The sequence below is a fragment of the Rhinoderma darwinii genome, chromosome 3, assembly GCF_050947455.1.
Source record: "Rhinoderma darwinii isolate aRhiDar2 chromosome 3, aRhiDar2.hap1, whole genome shotgun sequence".
In the NCBI taxonomy this organism is placed as follows: Eukaryota; Metazoa; Chordata; class Amphibia; order Anura; family Rhinodermatidae; genus Rhinoderma; species Rhinoderma darwinii.
The window spans coordinates 19359282-19377289 of NC_134689.1; the positions used below are offsets into that span (position 1 = coordinate 19359282).

Below are 18008 nucleotides of genomic sequence, written 5' to 3' on the forward strand. Positions count from 1 at the left end.
GTATTGCAGTGTATTGTACATTTTGCTTCTGGGAGGACCAAAATGGCAGACCTGGGGGTCTACATTAGGCCCTCAATTGCCATGGCAGCCCATCAGCCCCACACAATCGCGTTGCCGGGAGCCCTTGGGATGACAGAGGGACCCCTACACTGTTGAACGGCTTAGGTGCTGTTGCTATTGACCGTGGCATCTAAGTTTTGAAGAAACGGCTGGGATCTGAGTGATCTCTGATCCTGGCGCAGTAGAGTGAGGCGCGCAGCCCGCTCCATACATACTCTTCCTGACTATAAGGTACATGCACGCCAAATGTCGGGAAGGGGTTATAGCTTTTTTCCTGAACAGCAGCGCACCGGGCCACTGGTTGTGCAGGGAATTGCAGTTGGTTCCATTCACTGGGGAAATACAGCAAAGGGGCCACAAAATTAAACCATAACAGGATCGGTGGGGGTCCCTTCGAAAGTAATGTCTTAGTGATGGGAATAACAACAATTGAACAATTAGATACGCACATGCAACATGAGGCAGCGCTACCCAGCGCTACTACTCTACCCAGCGCTACTACTCTACCCAGCGCTACTACTCTACCCAGCGCTACTACCCTACCCAGCGCTACTACCCTACCCAGCGCTACTACCCTACCCAGCGCTACTACCCTACACAGCGCTACTACCCTACACAGCGCTACTACCCTACACAGCGCTACTACCCTACACAGCGCTACTACCCTACACAGCGCTACTACCCTACACAGCGCTACTACTCTACACAGCGCAACTACCCTACACAGCGCTACTACCCTACACAGCGCTACTACCCTACACAGCGCTACTACCCTACACAGCGCTACTACCCTACACAGCACTACTACTCTACACAGCACTACTACCCTACACAGCACTACTACCCTACACGACCCCGCTGTATAAACATGTAGACTGAACACCTATATATATATATATATATATATATATATATATATATATATATATATATATATATATATATATATTAAATGTATTCCATATTTTGCATAGTTCAGGGGTGAATACCCAGGGTTTGCCTATAGCTGTAAGTGCCAAGCCCCGGCATACTGATGTAATTAGCCCACCGCAGAACAAAACAACGGGTTTTAGATGATTTCAGATTAGGTTTCAGGTCATAACATGTCAGATGTTTTGTATTGTTAGACTGAAAATCCCTGCAAAACATTTTATAGCTGTGTAAAATTACCGAGATTATTATGCAGGTGATTTCCAAACAACAAAAGGTCCAAGGCACAAAGCACTTTATCCGGAGAAATGAATGCAGCGTTTTCTTGGTTTAATAACACACAAAGAAACAAAGATAAAGGTCGTGTGTAATGAAACCAACATCGAGCCGAAGGAAAAGGCAGATTACATAAGAGGAGTCTACAGACCTAGGGCTCGCCAGATGTTGTGAAACTACAACTCCCAGCATGTACCAACAGCCAAGGGCTAGAAGTTACGGACCCAACACCAAGCATCCAAAAATGCAAGTACACTACAGTAGTCTGCAACCTGCGGCTCTCCTACTCGTGTTCACACACATACAGTGAAATTCCTTTAATTCGGCACTTATTTCCAGCACAAGGGTGCAATATAATGTCAATATTCAGAAGACTACAAACAAAAAGACTGAGCGGAGAAAACCAAGGAGGAAATTGCTCTCATTAAAAAACAAACAACTTCTAGCAAATATGATGTGAACATTTTTTTCAGATTTCCTTCTAAGGCCCCATGCACACGACAGTGCCCGCAATCACGGCCCCCGCAATTGCGGGCACGGCCGGCCGCTGACTGACAGCCGCATTTTCGGGCCGTGCTCCCATACAAAGTATGGGAGCACGGCCCGCAAAATGCGAAAGAACGGACATGTTCCATAATTCCCGGAACATTTCCACGGCACTGACACCCTTCCGTAGTGCTACGGAAAGGTGTCAGTGTTCAATGAAAGTGAATGGCTCCGTTTTTGCGGACCGCAGTTGCGGTCCGCAAAAACAGAGGTTTTTTGCTGTCGTGTGCATGGGGCCTAAGGCCCTGTTCACACAGTTTTTTTACGCTTATTTTGATGCGGAAACCGCGTCTGAAAATGCGCCAAGAAACGGACGAAAACTCCTCCCATTGATTTCAATGGGAGGTTGAGGCGTATTTTTCCCGCGAGTGGAAAAACCGGCTTGCGGGACAAAGAAGCGACATGCTCTATCTTCGTGCGCTTACGTCTCTGACCTCCCATTGACTCCCATTTTGCCCGCAGCGCTCAACGGCCGCGGGCAAAAAACGCAGCGAAAAACGAAGTGCAGACAGATCAAAATCTGTGAACAGGGCCTAAGGATTCTCTACCCTTACAGCAGAGTATGAAATGCTTATCCATGACCAACAAATAATCCAGAATATTTGATAATCTAACACCTGTCAAATCGCATTTATGATGGATTAAAGGAATGTAATAGAATGTATGTAAATGCACGGGTATATTTAAAATTATACTTATCTGTCTATCATGTCTATTTCTCTACACTTATCGCATATCTACAACTATCTATATCTCCCACATCTATCTCTCTGCACCTATCTCATATCTATCTATCTATCTCTCATATCTATCTCATATCTATCTCATATCTATCTCATATCTATCTATCAATCTCATATCTATCAATCTCATATCTATCTATCTATCTCATATCTATCTATCTCATATCTATCTATCTCATATCTATCTATCTCATATCTATCTATCTCATATCTATCTCATATCTATCTATCTATCTCATATCTATCTATCTATCTCATATCTATCTATCTATCTCATATCTATCTATCTATCTCATATCTATCTATCTATCTCATATCTATCTATCTCATATCTATCTATCTCATATCTATCTATCTCATATCTATCTATCTCATATCTATCTATCTCATATCTATCTATCTCATATCTATCTATCTCATATCTATCTATCTCATATCTATCTATCTCATATCTATCTATCTCATATCTATCTATCTCATATCTATCTATCTCATATCTATCTATCTCTCTCTCCCCCATATCTATCTATCTATCTAATATCTTTCTATCTATCCCATATCTATCTATCCCATATCTATCTATCCAATATCTATCTATCCCATATCTATCTATCCCATATCTATCTATCCCATATCTATCTATCCCATATCTATCTATCCCATATCTATCTATCCCATATCTATCTATCTATCCCATATCTATCTATCCCATATCTATCTATCCCATATCTATCTATCCCATATCTATCTATCTATCTATCTATCCCATATCTATCTATCCCATATCTATCTCTATATCGATCATATCTATCTCAATCTCATATCTCTAAGAGAGAGATAGGCCTTATTCACACGAGATTGTTCGATTTACATTCGCAAAAAAAGGATAGTTTTTCATCTATATAAATGTTCGTGTTGTATCTGTATGTCCTTTTTTTTACGTCTGTCATCCGTTTTTACGTAATTCACATAAATGTATTTCTCGTCCATGTGCTGTCCATTTTAACAGTGCACAAAAAACCCATACTAGTTAATGGGACTATTCACATATCCATTTTTTTTTTTTAACGAAGTGTGCGCCCATTGAAGTCTTTGGATGCGTGGAAAAAAAACAAAACAATAAAAGACGGATAACATCTGTGCGTTGTCCGTTTCACACGGATCGGTAGCTAAGCAATGCGTTAAAAAAATAAATTAAAACCAGGATTTAAAAAACGGACGACATACGGACCTAAAAAAACAGACACGCGGACATACATACGGATGAGAAACGGTCTGTTCTTTTTGCGGACGCCAATCAGACACGCTCGTGTGAATAAGGAGAGAGATAGACAGATATTCAAACGTCCAAACGGTGGAGGAGGGTCCCAGACAACAGGCCGTTGCATTTCATCACTGGAGAAGTGGCTGCAAATGCGCGTACGCTGTCCACTGATCCGAAGATGGTGTTACTGAAAATTCAGAGTGTTTTTACTATAGGGTTTTCAAAACTCAGGACAGTTATCAATAATCAGACGATTAAACAATTGACAAGTCACGGGAGAACCCATTTATGGAAATGTCAAAAAGTTCAAAGGACAAAAGTCTCAAAGGGCAAAGTTGTCCCAAATTTAGTAGGGTTAAATACGTCATGAGATTACAAAATTATGGCTGTTTATTTCCAAAACCAGCGCGACTCTGGTCCATGGGCTGCGTCTGGTATTGCAGATATTCAAATTAACGGGTTTGAGCTGCATTACCAGACATAGCCTATAGTCAAGTGTGGCGCTGTTTCCATGTGAAAAAAACCCAAAACAGACTACTACACACATTACAAGAGCTGACATACACAGGAGATAACGGTTTGCCCATATAAACTTAATAGAAACTTTTGCAGTAACTTTCCATTCTAGACGCACCAGTGCTGCTCTGCCTTTACTCCTTTATGACATATTCATACTCGTTGGGCGTCTGGTGCCAATTTTTCCTTTCTTCAATGAGGGTTTTTATCTGCCTCCTTATTCTTTATTCAGGTGTTTCGTAATAACAGAAACAAAGGCTTTTTTTTATTGCTTAAGATATCTTGCAGCCTTTGTATCCTGACCATTTGCAGCAACGTCAGCGCATTGTATCCACGGAGCTAAATGTGCAGGACCCGGGGTCAGAACAGCTGAATACACCAACCTCAGAAAACAGAGACAATGAATTGCAAATGACACTCCAAACAAAAAAGAGAGAGGGAGAAAAAAAAAAAATCTCATTCAGGGGGAAAACGACAAAAGGACTGTGCGAGGCTGAATTGGCTTTCTGTACACACGGATCCTGTCTGACTGTGTGTGGCAAGAAACGAGATGCTTTCCGGGGAAGAAAGGCAAAAGCCAGGAGCGCTCGGTGTTTCTTCTTATGCCGGGAATACTGTATATTAAGCGTTAGTCTGGTCTCCGGCTTTACGAGCGGCGCAGGCTATTATCTTACCGCCGGTTACTGGCAATGTTCCTATCAAAATTGACTTTACTGTAAAATTATTATAACTCAACATTTTTCGATTACACATCCATGAATATTTGTATAAGGGCGGATTTACACGAACGTGTAATACGTCCGTGCAACGCGCGTGCTTTTCACGCGCGTCACACGGACCTATGCTAGTCTATGGTGCAGTGCAGACGGTCAGTGATTTTTGCGCAGCGTGAGTCCGCTGTGTAAAACTCACGACAGGTCCTACATTTCTGCGTTTTTCGCGCATCGCGCGCACCACACGGAAGCACTTCCGTGGGACGGGCGTGATTCGCGCAACAGCAGTCAAAATTATGTTTGCAAACAGAAAAGCACCACGTGCTTTTCTGTTTACAAACATCCAGAGTGTCAATGATGGCGGCTGCGCGAAAATCTCGCAGCCGCACATCCTATGTGATGACACACGGAGCTGTTAAGTGCCTTTTGCGCACGCAAAACGCAGCGTTTTTTGCGTGCGCAAAAAGCACATGCTCGTGTAAATCCGCCCTAAACATCATGTCAATAATACAGAGATAAGCGGTGCTACAAAAACCTTAAAGAGGCTCTGTCACCACATTATAAAAGTGCCCTATCTCCTATATAAGGAGATCGGCGCTGTAATGTAGGGGACAGTAATGCTTTTTATTTAAAAAAACGATCTATTTTTACCACTTTATTTAGCGATTTTAGATTTATGCTAATGAGTTGCTTAATGCCCAACTGGGCGTGTCTTTACTTTAGACCAAGTGGGCGTTGTATAGGGGAGTGTATGACGCTGACCAATCAGCGTCATACACTTCTCTCCATTCATTTACACAGCACACAGCAATATAGCTATATCGCTATGTGCAGCCACATACAAAGACATTAACGTTAATCAAGTGTCCTGATAATGAATATACTTGAGCTTCAGCCTGGACGTCATGTGTATGCAGAATCCTGACACTTCTGAATCTTTTCTGTGAGATTCCAGCAAGCCACACGTAATCTCGCGAGATTACGATCTAAACGAGATTTTGTTTCCCTTGCTGGAATCTCACAGAAAAGATTCAGAAGTGTCAGGATTCTGAATACACATGACGTCCAGGCTGGAGGTCATGTATATTCATTATCAGAACACTTGATTAACGTTAATGTCTGTGTATGTGGCTGCACATGGTGTTCTAGTAAGAACGCGATGCTGCTGTGTAAATGAATGGAGAGGAGTGCATGATGCTGATTGGTCAGCGTCATACACTCCTCTGTACAACGCCCACTTGGTCGAAAGTAAAAACACGCCCACTTGGGCATTAAGAAACTCATTAGCATAAAGCTAAAAATCGCTCATAAAACTGGTTTAAAATAGATCGTTTTTCTAAATAAAAAGCATTACTGTCACCTACATTATAGCGCCGATCTCCTTATGTAGGAGATAGGGCACTTATAATGTGGTGACAGAGCCTCTTTAAAGAGGGTCCTATCAGCTCTCCTGACATGTCTGCTTTAGTACATACTTAGAACGTAGTACTTGGAACTCTGCGTTGTACAGTTCCTCTGTTATTCCTCCTAAAAATTAATGAATAAATTGACAACTGGGTGTTATCAGTTGGAGGTGTGTCTCTACACAGCCTGACACTGTCCAAACAGTGCTCACTGTCTCAGATGGTGTAGGGACACACCCTGTTGACAAGGGAAATGGTGAAACCCAGCTGTAAATTAGTCGTACATTTCAAGGAGGAATAACAGAGGAATGGCACAACGTAAAGTTCTAAGAAAATATGCTCCAGAGTTGTTATTTTTGGGGGGAATACATGTATTTACTAAAACAGACATGTCAGGAGAGGTATCGGATCCTTTTTAACTCTTTCTGCAGCTGTATGTTTTCGCAGGAAGTCCCGCCTCTTGTGTCAACCACTAATTAACTGACATGAACTTCTTCTCTCTTTTTAAAAAGAGGTTCTTCAGCAGGTGCAGTGTATATTATAAAGCATTGTTTCCCTGCTGCTGCAGCACAACTCAGAGACTGTAAACCAAAGGAAGATGGTGTTTCATATCAATCAACGGTGGTTCTGCAGCATCTGAGGTGCGCAGTGTAAGGAATAATGTATCCCCTACTAGAAATTAGAAGAATATAAGACGTCACCTTTGAGTTCTGCGACCTTGTGCTTTTATATAATCTTGGCGAGTCCAAGGTGATTTATAATAGTCTTATCACTCAATTTACAATCAGGTACATTCTGCAATTTGTATTAACTGGTGATTAGCGAGGACACATCGGCACCAGGCGACAGAGGCTACAGTTGATTCTGCCGCAGCATCGGCGTTTGCAGGTAAGTCGATGTGTCCTCGCTCGTCCGACACGATGCAGGACCTGGGGCAGGAAGTGACGTCACAGCGCGATCTCTGGAGAACACGCTGTGTGTCTGTGCACTGCCAGAAGCTGGGCGTTAACGAAGAGAAGTGGATGATGCCGATTCGTCAGCATCATACACTCCCATTCCTAACGCCCAGCTAGTAAAACAAGTAAAAACGCCCAGATGTACACACACAATACACGCCCACCTGTACTTAACTTTAAACACGCCCAGTTATACTTAAGAAAGGCTCATTTGCATAAATATAAAAATGGTCATAACTTGGCCAAAAATGCTTGTTTTTGAAAAAAAAAACGTTACTCTTATCTACATTGCAGCGCCGATCTGCTGCAATACAAGATAGGGGTTTGAAAATCTGGTGACAGAGCCTCTTTAACTCCTAAGTCATCACCCCTATAACCTCAGTTTTATTGCCCCCGGCTTATCTTAATGATGAATCACCTCATGTACTAATTGTCTTTGTGTAACATCTTAATGTTGTGCTTTTTTCTAAGTCATTCATTTGTAAACTGCCTGAAGAAGGAGCCTGTGTGTTCTGAAAGCCGCATATAGAACTTTTATGGTTAGCCAATAAAGGTATCATACCTATTATACTTTTGTCTTTTTTGACACAAAAGTATTTAACATTTCATAATGAAATCCAATGAAAGTGAATTTGGAAAATTTGGGTTATGTTTAATGCTTACAATTTGTAAATTTGGAATATTTTTCTCTATTCCTTTACTTGCATCCTTGGGAAGCTGTGATCTTCTATTTCCTATTGGAAACTTGACAAAGTTAAAGCGTACCTAACTTTTCAGAATAAGCTGCCATATGCGTTTATATGAGGAATAACACTATTTCTGGCAATAATATGACATGTATTCTGCATATTTAGAAGTTTCCCCCTCTGCAGGCTTCAACTCGATTTCTCAGTTGTCCCTGGACTAGTGGGTGGAGCCTAACCGCTATAATGTCCTCTATACACTGCACATATAGATAGAGATGGGAGAGCAGAATTCGCCTCTTTCATCACATATATAGAAGCTGCAGCAGCATTAAGGAAATTATACATCAGTAATGAGCAGTGTAGCTGTGAATCCAGCAGTGGGGTGAGAAATAACACTTACCAGGAAGCTGCAGCACCTGCCTGTGTCTCTCACTTTGCTCCTGTTCCTCCCCTCTCCATAGAATTGTATTGGCAGCTTGTGTGTCTGACTCACTTTCGCTCTGCCCCACCCTCCCCACAATAGACTTGTATAGGCAGGCAGTGAAGAGACACACCTTCTGCAGCCCGACAATTCAGCTCTGTAACTAAGAACGGTCTTTGCCTGACAACAGGGGGTGGACAGCAGATTACAAAGAGACACCTAATCGCAGTAACTTCACACAGAATTTACATGTATAAAACACCTACATTTAAAGTATATTACAAAGTTGATCTATATTAGGCATAGTGTCTGATTAGCATAAGTTGTTTGAAAAGTTAGTGTCCATTTAAAGAAATTATAGTGAAATCCTCAGCAATGATGCAATTAGCTGATGACGGATCACCTTTGACTGACTGAAGTTATCGCTTGATATGAAGTTGTATACGAACATGTAACCCTAGAGAAAGCTTAACAGGATTTTCCAACAGAGGACATTTATCACTCATGCACCAGATAGGTGATAATTGTAGGATTGCTTTCATTGTGTAGCTAGCATCCCATAATGCACTGCTCTCTGGTAACAGGATTGCTGGGAGTTGTAGTCTCAGAACAGTTGGTACACCGCCAGGTTAGAGACCACTGCTATTTCCTCCCAAGGGTCAGAGCAGCTTGCATCACATTCTTGGAGAAAATATATAAATAAAATCATCGTCTTACCCATAGCTTGTTTTCCCATAGCACACTGATAAGTGTTTCTTGGGGACTGATTGTGATGTGGGTACGGGATGAGTCCAGCACAAACCCCAAGCAAAGTAAAGGGCTCAATCTCCAAATGGGTGGTGTGCCTAAATAATCACAAACAACAAACATTACTATCTGTTGTCAAGGATAGGAGCATCACACAAAGACAATACATCGTCCGCCAAGAAGAAAGGTCCTACATAGACTGATCGAGAGGGGGCCCACTGCTGGTCTGTTGGCAGAAGATTGGGAGCTGTTCATTATATAGCATCCAACTCAATGGGCCATCTATGGCTGTGTCCAGGTCTTTGGGGATTATATCAAACTTCAGGTCAACTACTGGCCCCCAAAAAATCCAACATGACAGATCAAGATTTTGGAAGACAGTTATAGGCCGTTTGCATGAAAACATGACCGATAAACGGATGATGATTGGCTGAGCCAGTTATCAATTTCATCTGAATATTATCTCATGTCTATGGCCACTCATAAGGACATTAGTGGACATGCAGCAGACAATATGTTATGGAGGGAAGAGAAATGTCAGCTGCCTGTCTCCTACATGTCGGAAAATGTGCGTTATTTATGATGGACACTAGATTTAATCTCCAGACAAGGCCCGATTCTGAGATCTGGTCACATATGGCCGGCTGTAGAGGGCAAATATACAACCATATAGATTTTTTTTTTTTGTTTAGATTAGGCTTGAATTAAAAAAATCAAAGAAAAACTTTAGTCTCTACGTCTTCTCTGTACTCCTTTAATTCACAGTTATTACAGTATTGATTCTACATCTGTAGCAGCACGTGCCTGACAATTTTTTTCAACTTTAGGTCAATGACCTTTTCCTAGAAAGAAGTTTATTGGCAGGGGCATCTAGTCATGTGACAACTAAGCTCCACCCACGCTAGGAAATTTGTATAAAAGTAGTACCTGAAAAGGACCTAATAAAAAATAAGGGATTTATAGATTTGCATCTTACAGAGCTCCACTAGTATCTTCACTGGTATCATATAGAAGTTTTATCAATGTACAATCATGTATTAAAAAGGACTCTGTTGAAAGTTACATTTTTGTGAAAACTTTTGGAAGAAATAAAAACCATTATAAATAACACCAGCATGAAACAGTAACTTACTTGTTGATGGAGTGTTCATACAAGGATATGTAACAATCATTCTCTTCATTCACATCCAAATATTCCACCAGACTTTCATGCAGAAAATCCTCAAAGCTCCTGCAAATGGTCATTGAAATAATGAGTCCCGCCACTCACATAATGACATCGGTGTAGAAATCCTTAATCCCGTACACTGTCTCCCGGGAACAGTCACCTGCTCAGGTCGTCTGCCAGGCACAAGAAGTCAGACCCGTTCTCAAGAGAATCCTCTTTATTCCTTCTGATCACCTTTTAAGAGCTTTTCTGTACTTAAAGGGAACCTGTCACCAGCATTTCACCTATTAAACCAGCAATACCTGGAGGTAGTGGGTGAAAATTCATTTCTATATAACCTATAATTGTCTTCTTAGTCGGCTCTGTAGCTTTAGTATTCCGTTTTTTAGTGTTCCTGCACCGTATGCTAATGAGCATAAGAGTGTCAAATCTTCATTCCTCGAGTCTTTCCGAGCTTACCCCACCTCCTTACTTTTGATTGACAGCTCCTCGCCTTCCCCCAGCACACACAATCCCGCGCTTGTGCATTGATGTCCACTTCTGGTGTATGCGCACAAAGGGACACCGGATTATTACAATAAAAGGCGCAAAATGTTTGCAGACCGTTATTTACAGTCGGAGGAGGAGTTTAGGAGAGGGGACAATGGTAATGAACTATTTATAGCAGCGGCCAGTGAGGGATAAGTAAAGTTCAATTGGTGAAATGCTGGTGACAGGTTCCCTTTAAGGCTATGTTCACACAGAGTATTTTGCAGGAGGAATATCTGCCACAAAATTCCGTTTGGAAGTTTGAGGCAGATTTTCCTCTCCCTGCACGCCGATTTTCGCGCCGTTTTTCGCCCGCGGCCATTGAGCGCCGTGGGCATAAAACACCGCGAAATACGCTTTCTCTGCCTCCCATTGAAGTCAATGGGAGGTCAGAGGCGTAAACGCCCGAAGATTGGGCATGTCGCTTCTTTTTCCCGCGAGGCAGTTTTACTGCTCGCGAGAAAAAGACGCCGACTCCTCCCATTGAAATCAATGGGAGGCATTTTAGGACCGTTTTTGCCGAGTTTTGCAACGCGTTTTCCGCGTCAAAAAACTCGGCAAAATACTCAGTGTGAACATAGCCTAAGACAGTTTTGGTGATATTTCTCTTCTATTGATACAAATAGGACTGCCCTAAGGGGAACCCCAATCTAGGTATCATCCCTCATTTCATTCTATGTATTCAACAGTCTTTATAATGAGCATTTCCAGTTAGAACAATGAGAACGAGAAATAATCTAATGTAAAGAGTAGTAAAATAATGTACGCAAAGTAGAAAATATTCAATAGGAACGTTACAAATGGTTGTTAGCTATACGAGGACTGTAACGTACAAAACTATAGAAAACCCTTGGGTGTATTGGGGCAATTCATACATGGCGCCCTAGCATAACTTTCCTACCACACATTTAGTTAAAGGGGTTGTCCTTAAGGGCAGCCTCTGTCCACATGTACTCGTATGTCCTAGGGGTGGTCCCATACTCAGAAATCATCTTCTAAAGCCTGAGTAGAGGGGCAAAAGCAGCACATTCGTGTTTTACATGGGTTGCAATTCATTTGAACGGTCGCCATTGACAGCCGTTTGACAGGGGTTTCAGAAGCCGGACCTGTGGCGATCAGCTAATTGACGAACCAGCTTTGTTTTCAGAATGAGACAACCCCTTTAAGGCTTTGTGCATACCGGCATCAAGGCTTCTGTTTTAAAAGGATTCAGGCTGGGTATGACGTTGTAACGGAACCTACTGACCTACAATGGGATCGGTCAGGTTTACATTTTTTTCTTTTTTACGTACATCATTTGTGCCTGACCAGATGTTTTATGCCCAAGCCAGACACAACTGACCACATCTCTGTGCACTGGTCTAGCATCCACAGCCGGACAGAAAAACGCTGCCCAACGCGGGGAGAGGCATCAAAAGTGTATATAGAAGCATGGAGGATCAGCTCTGATATCAGTTTCCATCTGGCATTTCTGTACCATGCTGGAGGGAAACAGAATTGGATCACCGAACTTATGCCAGCGCAGGGTGCTATGGGCATCCCTGCACCATAGCAGGGGTTGATGTCAGGTCTGTCGTGTAGCAGGGAGCTACAGAAGCATTGTGTTAGAGTTGGGAGCATGAAGTGGTCCCGCACATAAGAACCGATCTATAGGTGGACATCTATGATGGCAGTGCATTATGGTCTCCATTCTTCTAAAGCAATACATGCCACTGTTGGGGGTAAAAGGCTGGTATTCACATCAGGACAGGTATGATTTTTACAGTAAAACTCTAGTCTCCAGAGATCTGTTTCAATTATAATAAAGGACATTTGTAATCCACAAGAATTGGTTTTAGCACTAACCTGTAACCTTGAGACAGCTCTAGGATGTGCTTGCTGGTCACCATAGGCCTTTGTTTTTTGACAATAATGTAGGGCCTGTAAGAGATGGATATCAAAGAAGTCGTCAGAACTGGGACAGCGATATTTCATTTTACGCTCCGATATATAGACAACCTTTCTGCTACTATGTAAATCAGGTAAATAATAAAGTTAACAGTATAAAGCATATGTATAATACATGGTCATACTGGTATATTCAGTCCATGTCCAAACAAAAATGGATGCCGAAGCCACCTCCATATGTGGTTGATAAACATCATATCCAAATATATAGGGGCAGTCCACCTTTTGCTGCTATAATGGACTCCACTGGATTGTGGACCATGGCTGTGACCATTTAACCACAAGGTCATTAGTGAGGTCATGTGCTGAAATTGGGTTTAGGGTTAAGGCTTGGCTCGCAGGCATATTAGAAGACATCATAATGTGTCCATTATAGTTCAGGTCTACAGTCAAGTTCTTCCACAATTTCTTACAGGGACCTCACATCGTGCACTGGAGCATTGTCAAGCTGATCGAGGTACGGGCTTTTCCAAAAGTCAGGTCCCAAAGTTGGAAGGAAGTCATTGAAGAGGTAAAATAAGGGCCAAACTATAGAGGTAAAGGGGGTTTGACCACTGAAACCACTAAAATGGAGGACACACATCCCCTAATTCCTCTATTATGGTTGACCGCTAAAGGGGGGAGAAGATTGAAGAGGCGGCCCGTCCACTGTATACAAGATATAGAAACAGCCAAGCACGCTTGTACCTACTACAGACTTGCAGGCATGCTCACCCACCAACCTCATCCATTTTCTCCCATTACTGGATGAGCATATCAGAGAGGATGGAGGATCAGTGTTTGTCCCTGTAGTCAGACCCAGATGACATAACAAAAATTTTATAATAAATTCATGTGGGAATTTTTAGGAAGGGGAGTAGATCTGCTGATCCGGATTCTAGGGTCTTGAGCACTCGTCTATGAACAACAAACCCAATAGGGGCAGAAAGTATTGGCAGGGGTATCACTGAGTACTGGGCATCCTCTGTACTGGACACCAGAGGGGCTCCACAGAATACACATCTCACCTTTAAAGGAAAGCTAAATGTTCAACAAACTTCTGACATGTCAGAAGTTTTGATTGGTGGGGTCCAAGCAATCGCTAAAACGAAGCGGCAGAAAAAAAGCCATACCCAGAACATGCTGCGTTTGGAAAAAAAAAGGCCACGGATCACAAAATTACCTCAAAAACACTGCAAACCGAAACACAATTGTGTGTGGTGGATTTTATGTTATACTAAAGACTTTAATGTAACATCTGGCCACAATAAAAAAACAAAAAACGCCATTAAAAACACTACGAAATATGCACAGAAACGCAGCTAAACGCGGTGTGTGACTCCAGCCTAAGAGGTAAATTTATCAAAACTAAGGCCCTAGTCGCATCTCGTTTTTGCTCCACATTTAGTGTGTACATTGGAAATACTTCCGACACGCACGCTAAACGTGTCCTTTTGGCCTCTGTCGGGCTAGTATATGTCGCTATACTTATTTACTTTTAAAGTAAGAAAAGGCGCAGTCGACTACGCTATTCCATACAACAGGATCCCACAAAGAAAGTATACTGCGCAGTGTATTTTTTTTATAACACGTGTGCCTATAGATGACATATGCCACTGTATGGAACACGTCACAGGCATCTGTTTAACGTATACGTCACTCAATAGCTTTTCATGATGTATATGCTAAACAGATTACATAAGCGTGCCATCCGTCACCCATAGGCTATTATAGCATTCGTTTAACATACACATCAGGAAAAGGTACATGAGAGTCCATGACGTATACCTTTAACGTATACCATCATAGCCTACTGATGCCACAGCCGTCACAGACTACGTTTACTGTAAATGACGGCAGCTTTTCCCAAAGTATATGTAAAAATACGAGATGTGAATGGGGCCTAAGGAAAAAAAAACGTGTCCTTGTCCATAGCAACCAATCACAGTGCAGCTTTCATTTTCCCACAGCAATTTGAAAAATGTAAGTTGGAGCTCTGATTGGTTGCTATGGGCAACAAGGATAATTTTGATTAATTTGTCCCTACATTTTGGATTGAATTTTATAGCTTTACAATATAAAATATTAGAAATTCACTCCGCAGCAACAATAAACATGGAAGACAGAGGTTCTGAATTTGGTTCTGGCAAACAAGGCATGTGAGGCCTTTAGGGATGTCAGGACCAAATAAAGATTGGCAGCTCCTATTCTCTTATGTATAAAGGCAGTTTCTGCCACTGGTACCAGATCCTTTGTGTGGGTGAACTGCCCCGTATGTAGAAAGCTCAGGGGACCTCTGCTGTCATAGACATTATTGGGGCTTGCAGGACAACTGGCAGTAGAGGGTCGGCCATATTGTGAAGCCCTAGCAGATAACATGCATTGTGCGTGTATTTTGGCCCACAGCCTATAACTGCTTCTATTGATATAATACAAGTCTATTAAGCTAAATAGAGACGTATCGCCTGTCAATGGGGCGCACATCATGGTACGTGACTGATAGGCCTCTGCCAGGTGCAAACTGCTGCTATAGGCCCTTTTATTTTCTCAATACAATACCCTTACATTTTCCAGTCGAGTGATTCCTCTGAAAGAACTCGCTGCTCCCAAAGAAATATTAATTAGCGTTAGTATAAGATTAGACCGAATATCGCTGGTAATTAAAAATAACATTAGTTAACTATACCTTTTATCTATCGGCCAATCAACCCAAACCGTGGCGTGTGAACATGGCGCTATTGTAGGAATATTGGTATGAAATAATAATCATCAAGCTTTATTGTAAAATAATGTTCATCCTAAGCTACCTGGTTCATGAATACAATGCCAGAACTACAGTGAAGACTGACACTTACATAGACAGCGCAACAGAAGACAATTATATGTGACTTGGGTATATGTAAGGCAGTGTGACATCATCTATGGGTACTACAATGCCTATCATGAGTGGTAGGTAGTCAACCATTAACTTTTACCTGTGCAAGGTCATTCAGAAATGGATGAACTGCGCTATTCTTTCTGGTAAAACGACGGACACCACTAAAGAAAGACAACGCTTTCAACCCATTAAAGTCAACCGTTGCGTTCACCATTTCCTTGTTCTGTTCCTCTGACGGAGCAGAACAACGCAATGTCCTGTCGCAGATGTGAACAGGGCCTACTAGAGTAATTTATGGCAGCATTTAAAGGGGTTTTCCCACCATAAACATTTATGGGATATCAGCAAGATATACCATAAAGGTTGGTCAGGTGGGTGGGTGACACCGCTTTCATAGGGCCCTCACGTGTAGGGAGAGGGGGGATCCTATGACTCCCGTTTCGCCGCTTGCCGTGCAATGCAGTCAGGTGGAGAGTGAATGGCGATGGCCGCACTGGTTTATTAGCTACCACTGATGTGAATGGCGATAGACGCGAACGTGTGCGGTCACCTCTCCATTCAATCTTCACCAGCATACAGCGGCCAGCTAACCTGGTGGAACGGGGGTCAGGTGATCCCCATTCTCCTTATATTCCCCGATGTAGAACCGACCTTCCATCTTTGAGAAATGTATGTGTAGAATACGAAAACTCCTTTAACAGGTTCCCGACCGCTGGCTGTGCTTTTACAGCCAGAAGTCAGGATCTCTGAAGTCCGCCGTATAGACTAATTACGGCGGCACTTCAAAGAGTGTGCACGCGCGATCGCAGGCACACAGCCTTGTGCCCTGGCTGTTGCCAACAGCCCTGGGCACTGGGCAGAGTGTCAGGGGCCTATCTTTTGGTCCCTGAACATGTGATCGCTGTGACAACCAATCACAGCGATCACATGCATTTCTATGTAGAATATAGTGTCCACGCGGTTACTAACATTTCTGGGCATTGGGTAGAGTATCAGGGACCAATCTGTTGGTCCCTGAACATGTGATCGCTTTGAAAACCTATCGCAGCGATCACATTTGTTTTTATTTTGACATTTCTGGCAGCAAATCTCCTGCCTCTTTTCTTCTCCTCACACATTGTTTCAGTGTGAGGAGAAGAAGAGACAGAGAGAATTGCTGCCAGAATAATAGTAAAAAAAATAAAATTAAAAATACAGTGTTACACATCAATGCATTCTTTGTATAGATAGATTTCCATCTATCTATACAATCTATCCATCTATATTTTGTTCTATCTACCTTTCTATCTTTACTAGAATAGGCAGGTATGGCACATATCATCATAATATATATTAATAGCGGTTTATTTTTTGTTAGCGGTAGTGTAGATAGATAGATAGATAGATAGATAGATATCTACCAGTTAGTTTGTGTGTGTATATATATATAAAATCGGTTATAAAAGAAACAAAAATATATAAAACAAATAAAAATTGTTTAGTTAGTGACATTATGGCGAGGAAGTTAGTTAGCGCGGAGGAGGCATACGCCATGCTGTGGTCAGAGTCTGAGACGGAATCAGAGATGGTGTCAGACGTTGAAACATGACGTAGAAACAGCGGAACATGAAATTGCAGGGACTAGTGGCGCTGTAGCACCGGACAGTCTGGTCCCTCCAGTTCAGGCTCTTGTATGGGCACCTGCTCCATCTTTTGGGCCTAGAATCCACGGATTTACTGCCACTCCTGGCATAACTGTGGACAATACAAATTTTGTCCAAATGGATTACTTCCATTTATTTATTACAGACGACATCCTAAATATCATTGTCCACAAAACTAATTTATAAGCCGCTCAGTTTATAAGGCAGAAACCTTCATCCACCCATGCCAGAGATTGGACGCCCACCAATTTGCAGGAATTGAAAAAAAATAATTTGGGGCTCATCCTAAATATGGGTATTGTAAAAAAGCCCTCCATTAGGTCTTACTGGTCAACAAGACCCGCCCAAGCCACCCCAGTGTATCCTGCAGTAATGCCCAGGCTTTGTTTACGAAACAATAATGAGGTTCCTCCACTTCAATGACAACGCACACCCCCCCCCCCCCCCAAGTATCGATGCCAACCGTGAGCGGTAGTTCAAAATAAGACCACTGATAAATTCCCTGAATAATCTATTTCTGCAACGTTACACCCCTGAGCAGAATGTAAGTGTGGACGAATCCCGCCTCAACTTTCATGGAAGGCTTAGCTTTCGCCAATATCTA

General features: G+C 42.2%; 1 protein-coding gene across 1 annotated transcript in view; it reads right to left on the reverse strand.

Annotated features, from left to right (window-relative positions):
* POLR3B (RNA polymerase III subunit B) overlaps positions 1–18008 on the reverse strand; it is an 89517-nt gene that overhangs the window by 36216 nt on the left and 35293 nt on the right. Inside the window, exons 17-19 of the mRNA XM_075856074.1 lie at positions 12803–12877; positions 10394–10492; positions 9232–9359 (exon numbers count right to left, since the gene is read on the reverse strand). Coding sequence (XP_075712189.1) covers positions 9232–9359; positions 10394–10492; positions 12803–12877 — 302 coding nt within the window. The remainder of the gene's footprint in view (positions 1–9231; positions 9360–10393; positions 10493–12802; positions 12878–18008) is intronic.